Below are 7,781 nucleotides of genomic sequence, written 5' to 3'. Positions count from 1 at the left end.
TCTCTCTCTTTCTTCTTCTTCTGGGATCCCAATAATTCTAATGTTGTTTCATCTTTCGTATCGCTTACCTCTCGAATTCTGCCCTTGTGATCCAGTAGTTGTTTATCTCTCTTTTTCTCCGCTTCTTTATTTTCCATCATTTGGTCTTCTATATTGCTGATTCTCTCTTCTGCCTCATTTATCCTAGCAGCTAGTGCCCCTATTTTTGATTGCACTTCATTAATAGCCTTTTTGATTTCGATTTGGTTAGATTTTAGTTCTTTTATTTCTCTAGGAAGGATGTCTCTAATAACTTCCATGCTTTTTTTCAAGCCCAGCTAGTATCTTTAAAATCATGATTCTGAACTCTAGGTCTGACATCGTACTAATGTCAGTATTGAATAGGCCCCTGGCAGACAGTACTACCTCTTGTTCTTTTCGCTGAGGTGATTTTTTTCGTCTTTTCATTTTGTCCAGAGGAGAATTGATGAATGAGAGAACAAAATGCTAACAGGTTAACAATGTCCCCAGCAAATATACTCTAAACAAATCAGAAAAGACCTGAAACCAGGGGAAAAGAAAGGGAAAGAAAGAAGAAAGAAAGACAAAAAAATAGAAAAAGAAAAAGATAAAAAGAAACAACAACAGAATAAAACAAAAAACGAAACAGAATATGATCAAATATGATCAGGCTAGTGCATAGATCAGTGCCACACACTAGATTTTCGGTGTATTTTAGTCTGTTAGAAGAAAGTGCCTCCTAAATTTTTAAAGAAAGAAAAACATATATGTACAAAATAAGGGTTGATACAATGAAGGGATGGAAGATGACTGTAAAGGTGAAAATTATAAATGATTTTATAAAAGGAATTGATAAGATAAAAAGCTGTTTGAAAAAAGAAAGAAGAAGGTGTTTAAAAAAAAAGGAAAAAAAAGGGAGAGAATGTGATCAGGCAGGAGACTAGAACAAAGCCATATCCTAGTGATTTAGGGTACATTTTAATCTGTTAGAAGAAACTGTATCTCAAAATTTTAAAGAGAGAACAACTTATATATATATGCCAAAATAAGGGTATCTACTATGAAGGGATAGAATATGACTCTAAAAATGAAAAATAAAAAAAAAGTCCAGACGAAAACATATGGACCAGGCAATAAAATTGAAGTATTGTTCAAAATAATAAAAAACAGAAAACAACACAGATAATTTAAATAAGTTATGGTAAATGCATCCATTCTACAAAACACTATACAGATTCTATGTCTTTATATGAAATGATGAATTCAAAATATATTTTATTTAAAATATTTTATGTAACAGCATGAAAAAATGGTATGCATAATTTAGTCTTATTTATTACATGCAAAGTTAGTCTGTGCATAGAAAATATCTACACATATAGAATATTCCCCAGTTCTGGGGAGAGCAGAAATTTGAGGAACCCTCACATTCTCACTTTATTATTTGTTTCTTTATTGTTTGGATAATTTTCAATGAGAACGTATTCTTTTTTTTTTTTGTTTTTTTGACAGAGAGAGACACAGCGAGAGAGGGAACACAAGCAGGGGGAGTGGGAGAGGAAGACCGCCAAGCAGGGAGCCCGATGCGGAGCTCAATCTCAGGACCCTGGGACCATGACCTGAGCCGAAGGCAGATGCTTAACGACTGAGCCACCCAGGCACCCCGAATGTATTCTTTTTGTAATTAATAAAAATTTTTGAAGAAGAAATGAAGTCAAAGTTGGCATTATTAGGAAGACTTTTTTTAAAAGGTGAGATTTTTTTTAAAGGCACACATTAATTTCAAGAAACATATGAAAATACATTCAAATAAAATCAATTATTATTCTACATCTAGCAAGTACAAGACACTGAACTCATCATTGAAGAGATTAGAGAGCACCTGTCCTCAAGACATTTATAATATACCTCATAAGAAAAGAAGTAAACAAAGAAAACTTCATATAATTTTAGCATAATATTTCAGAGGAAAAAATCTTCCAGGGAGTCATAAATAGATTTTAATCCTTCTGTCACTATTTGTGCTACCTTAGGCTGTATATGAGCTACCGTTTTACTTCCTATAAATTAAACAATTCATAACAGAATCACATGGTTCATTCCATATCATATGATTTTAATTCAAAAGAGAAATTCTCATCCAAAATATAGATATTATCAAAAGAAGTAATCTGTCATTAACTGACAAGTGATGGATAAATCAAAGAAAAAAGAAATTTTAGAGTGTGGTCATTAAAGAGGTGAATCAATCAACACCTGAAATGAAAATAAAGAACTGAAGAGGTTAGCAAGGGAAGAATTGATGAACTTTGGAGAATAAAAAATTACAAAAGGATGTACATAATAAATTAGAAGATATTCCTCATGGAATAAACATATTTGGCAGAAGCAAAACACTGAAGTGGCTGAGAAATCTGGATTTATTTCTTAGAGAATTAGGAACTACTGTAATTTTTGTGTGTGTGCAGTAAACACTAAAGTTAGAGTGGTATTTATTCAAATTTGAATAATAATTACTAAGTGTCCACTACATGTGAGTCTTGTGCTACATCACCCCCAGAAACTGTGGTAAACCCAAGAGGTATGATGGACCCACCACTAGTGACATATGGGAAAAACCCCAGAAGTGCTATCAGGGCTGCATTAGCTTGGGTACTACCAGACTTTACAGAATACTACTCATTGTCAATATTACATCTACTGTTTGAAAACATACTTTAATCTTTAGAGTCCCTGTCCCAAAGAAAGCTGAATTGTCCACTTTGAAAAGATTCTTCCCAAGGCTCCCTTTATGTCCTGATTCCTCAGGCTGTAACAAAAGGGATTCAGCATGGGGGTAATCACAGTATACATCACAGCCATGACTGTCTCCTTAACAGTAGAATTATTAGTTGATGGGCACAAGTAAAGGCCAATGATTATCCCATAGAAGAGGGACACCACAGAGAGGTGGGGTGGAGAAGGCCTTGCAGATGCCCCTGGCAGAAGGGACCTTGAGGATGGAGGACACAATTCGTGCATAGGATGAAGAGATTAACAGGAATGGAACAATAATGATGAGCCCTCCCAAAATAAAGATCACCATTTCATTTATCTGAATGTCAGAGCAGGCCAACTTTAGCAGAGCTGACATGTCACAGAAAAAGTGAGGGATCACATTATCAGCACAGAAAGACAGCCGAGCCATGAGCAGGGTGTGCAATAAAGAGATAAAAGTGGTCAGGATCCAGAACAACACCACCAGGGAGAGATAGAGCTTGGGGCTCATGATGGTGGTGTAGTGCAGAGGGAAGCAGATGACCACATAGCGGTCATAGGTCATGGCCACCAGGAGGAAGCTCTCCAGGTCTGCAAAAAACAGGAAGAAGTACATCTGGGTCATGCAGCCAGCATAGGGAATGGATGGGACTTGGCTCTGCATGTTCTGCAGCAATTTGGGCATTGTGACAGAGGAGAAGCACAGGTCAGAGAAGGATAAATTGCTGAGAAACAAATACATGGGCGTGTGGAGGTGGGAGTCCAGGCGAATGAGGACAATGATGAGACGGTTCCTCAGGACAGTGGTAACATACATGGCCAGGAACAGGGCATAGAACAGGTCTCGCTGATCTGGATCAATGGGCAGGCCCAGGAGGATGAATTCTGAGATGACAGTTTGGTTTCCCATTTTCATGTTGTTTTTGTTCTACCTTTTTAAAATTAAGAATAATCTGTATGAAAGTGTGAATATATATGTATGTGTATATATATATACTCCTGAGCTGCCTCTCCACCAGCTTTATCTGGAGCAAGGAGTGTGCAAAACCAAGTGGGGCTCTACCACCACATACCCATCAGCAGCTGCATCCTTCTCACTGCACTGCACCCAGCACTCCTACTCCAAAGAAAAGCCCATCTATTTGCCCATCCAGCTTACACACCCCATTAACCACCCACCTCAGTGATGTGGGGAAGGAGATGATGAGCCAAAACTGATCTGAGCCCATGTTCTGCACCTACCATAACCTGGGGGCTGTTGAGAACCATGGGGGGGATCCCCAAACTGCAGAATGACACAAAGGTCTGAGTTGCTGCAGATTAGAAGGCAGTAGACGTTCTCTCATCATCGGCAGGCACTAGAACCCAGCCCCTAGAACTCCAGATCCAGTTCCTAACACTGGAACTACCAGAAAAATGGCCCTTCCACTTTAATTTCTTTGTTACCTAGATTAATACTACCCAACCCACATGAAAATCATGTCTGTTCTCCCTTTTAAGACTTAAAGAAAAAAAAAAGATTTGATTGACCCAGGGAACATTAGTCAGAGAAGAAAGAGTTAGAAGGGAGTAGGAATGAAATGGACAGCAGGGGAAGCAGGTGAGATTGGGAGGACCCCGGTGTCCCTAGACAGCATTTAAGTTCTGGACTCTGGAGCCAGTCAATCTGGGATCACCTTACTACACCCATACCTGTACCATGACCTGGCCAAGAAACTTAACCTCCCTTAGTCAGAGTTCCCTAATGAGCTCAATAGGAACACAACAGTACCTAATTTATTCTGCCAAAGGAAGTCAAGACAAAGTGTGACATTGGTAAGACTTAGTATGTGATGAGGATGCAGTATTTTCCCAAGTACCCCTACCCTCATCTCTATCCACCCCACCACCACCCATGAGCACAGCACTTTGGTGCAAGTAGAGTAAGTGGAAAGGAGTATTGTGGGGTGGAAGAAGCTACTGGCCCAGAAGGGACAAACATTTGGAACCCAAATAGTGAGGATTTCCTCTCAAGTTATGAGTTGAATCTATCCTTAGCTAAAGATACTAATATAAGGATAACTCGATGGAGGGTAAGGAAAACTGGCTTCATGGGAAGGGGCTCCCAAAATGGTCTCTTACACTCTGTTTACCTCATTCCCAAGCAAAATATTTAGGAGCCCACAGGAATCAGACTCCATCATTTACTGGCCTGTGACCTTAGCAAATTGCCGAACTCCACCATTAGTGAATCTTACCTACCTTGCAGAATTGCAGGTTTGGAATGATTGACACTTGCAAAGTATAAAGTACTCCACAAACATACAATTTATTTGTTCCCACTAATAGCCCTGGTGATTCCCAGTTACACTCAGAGATAAGAATCACTGTTGAGAGAGGAAAACAATGAGGCTGATGACTTCTAAATCATCCTGCAAGAGTTGTACTATATAACTATGGAATCTTAATTTAATCTGCTAAAGGGGATTTTGGAGTAACTACATCTTCAGAACCCCCTTCCAGCTTACCCAGCTTGTCTTAGTGTGGCTCCAGAGCCTGCTTCCTGTTTGTTACTTCCCCATCATGCATGTTCAGCTGGTCCCTGCCATTGTCTTCTGACTCCTCTCTTCTACAATGCTTTGACCCATGGGATCCCTGGGTCCCAAAGAAACTCGTTAATAACAAACTCAGTACTTGCCTTCACCCTCACTCCTGCACATTTCTGAGTAAGTCATGTCCTGAGACAGAATTCTGGGTTTACTCTAAGTCTGAGCTCAAGAAAGCTTTCCCCAGACATTACAGCCCACACTAATATCTCCCTTCTCTACCTTCTGCAATATCTGGCCTCTACAAGAGTTATCAGAGTCAAATACTGTAGCACTTGGTCACCATTGTTATATGTTGTCCAATGATTGCTTCCATATATACCAACCTTCTCTTCTCAGGTGTGCTTTAAGCTCTATGATAGCAAGCATTGATTTACCCAGGAAATCCTTAATCTATTAGTTCATTAATGCATTCCTTTTAGAAATATTTACTGAGTACCTAACATGTGCAAGGCATGAGCCCATGACTGTGGGAAAAAAATCTGTGGCCAAGGTAGACATGATTCCTGCCCTCAAAGACATGGTCCCTATCCTCAAAGACCTTATGCCTAGCTGGCAGACATGGCAACTAAACAAGCTACTATGAAGTATTACAAATGTTATCATAGGGGAAATACAAGTTGTGGTAAGAGTGCTTAATAAGGAGATCTAACCTTATCCATTAGGTCAGAGAAGATATTTTTTTAAATGAAGTTTAAGCAGAATCTGAGGAGTTTTCCAAAAAAAGAAAATAAAAGTATCTAGAGAGGAAATAGTATGTGGAAAAATTCAGAGGTGAAAGAGCCTGGAGCTTTTTAAAAGCAAAGGAAGTTCAGTGCGGCTGTGGTATAGTGCAGGTGCTAGGAAGCAGGCAGAAGATGGGGGTCATTGAGAAGGGGGGAAGGTGAGTGATTCAGTTTGGTGATTCCTCAAAAAGTTAGAATTGCCATATGATCCAGCAATTCCACTTCTAGGTATATACCTAATAAATTGAAGTACTAACAAATACTTGTACATGAATGTTCATAGCAGCACTAATCACAAGAGTCCCAATGTGGAAACCACCATCAAATGATGACTGGATTAAAAAAAATGTGATGTATCCATACAATGGAATATTTTTCAGCAATGAAATAAGCAAAGTACTGATACGTACCATAATATGGGTAAACCTTGAAAACATTATGCCAATTAAAAGAAGGCAATCACAAAAGTAACATATTATATGATGCTATTTATATGAAATATCAAGAACAGGCAAATCCATAGGGACATAAAGTAAGTTGGTGATTGCTAGGGAAAAATGGGTAGTGATTGTTAATGAGATTTATTTGGGGTAATGAAAATGTTCTAAAATTGATTATGGTGATGGCTGCAGAATTCTGAGTATATAAAAAATTAATTTTATACTTTAAATGGGTAAATGTTCTGGTATATGAATTATGTGTTTACAAATATCTAATAAAAACCAAGTCTTTATCATTGGAGAAATTTGTATAGATTGTATTAAATATATGTATATTAATGTTAAATTTCTCAGGTGTGATAATGGTATTGTAATTATGTATGAAAATGTTCTTATTTCTAGGAGATCCTAAATGCTGAATTTAGTGACTGTTTTGATAGCTGAAAATTATCTCAAATAGATCAACCATTTTATTTATTTTTTTAAGTTTTATTTTAAGTCCTGTTAACATACAGTGTTATATTAGTTTCAGGTGTACAACATAGTGATTCAACATGGCTCAGCCATTTTTTAAAATTTTTAATTGTTATGTTAATCACCATACATTGCATCATTAGGTTTTTTCTTTAAATTTTTTATTGTTATGTTAATCACCATACATTACATCATTAGTTTTTGATGTAGTGTTCCATGATTCATTGTTTGTGCATAACACCCAGTGCTCCATGCAGAACGTGCCCTCTTTAATACCCATCACCAGGCTAACCCATCCCCCCACCCCCCTCCCCTCTAGAACCCTCAGTTTGTTTTTCAGAGTCCATCGTCTCTCATGGTTCGTCTCCCCCTCCGATTTACCCCCTTCATTCTTCCCCTCCTGCTATCTTCTTCTTTTTTTTTTCCTTAACATATATTGCATTATTTGTTTCAGAGGTACAGATCTGTGATTCAACAGTCTTGCACAATTCACAGCGCTCACCATAGCACATACCCTCCCCAATGTCTATCACCCAGCCACCCCACCCCTCCTACCCACCCCCCACTCAAGCAACCCTCAGTTTGTTTCCTGAGATTAAGAATTCCTCCTATCAGTGAGGTCATATGATACATGTCTTTCTCTGCTTGTGGATCAGCCATTTTAAAAAGAAGAAAGGAAAGGAAAGGAGAGAAAGAAAGAGAGGGAGAGAGAAGGGGGATGGAGGTAATGAGGAAGCGAGAGAGAGAGTTTGATATGTGCTATAAATATGAATGGATGAAATATGAACAAATTTGAACAA

The 7,781-nt window shown here is 38.3% G+C and overlaps 1 protein-coding gene across 1 annotated transcript; it reads right to left on the bottom strand.

Moving 5' to 3' along the window:
• Positions 1 to 2,724: 2,724 nt before the first annotated feature.
• LOC112808450 (olfactory receptor-like protein DTMT) lies at positions 2,725 to 3,673 on the bottom strand. Its single transcript, XM_025851588.2, is given in 2 exon segments — positions 2,725 to 2,953; positions 2,955 to 3,673. Coding segments are annotated over 2 exon segments (948 nt in total).
• Positions 3,674 to 7,781: the final 4,108 nt, after the last annotated feature.

The sequence above is a fragment of the Callorhinus ursinus genome, unplaced genomic scaffold (assembly GCF_003265705.2).
Source record: "Callorhinus ursinus isolate GAN/ISIS: 27379988/994484 unplaced genomic scaffold, GSC_fseal_2.0 scaffold133, whole genome shotgun sequence".
NCBI classification, from domain to species: Eukaryota; Metazoa; Chordata; class Mammalia; order Carnivora; family Otariidae; genus Callorhinus; species Callorhinus ursinus.
Note: the sequence above shows the minus strand (reverse complement) of the source record. Positions and strands in the feature narration are given on the sequence as shown.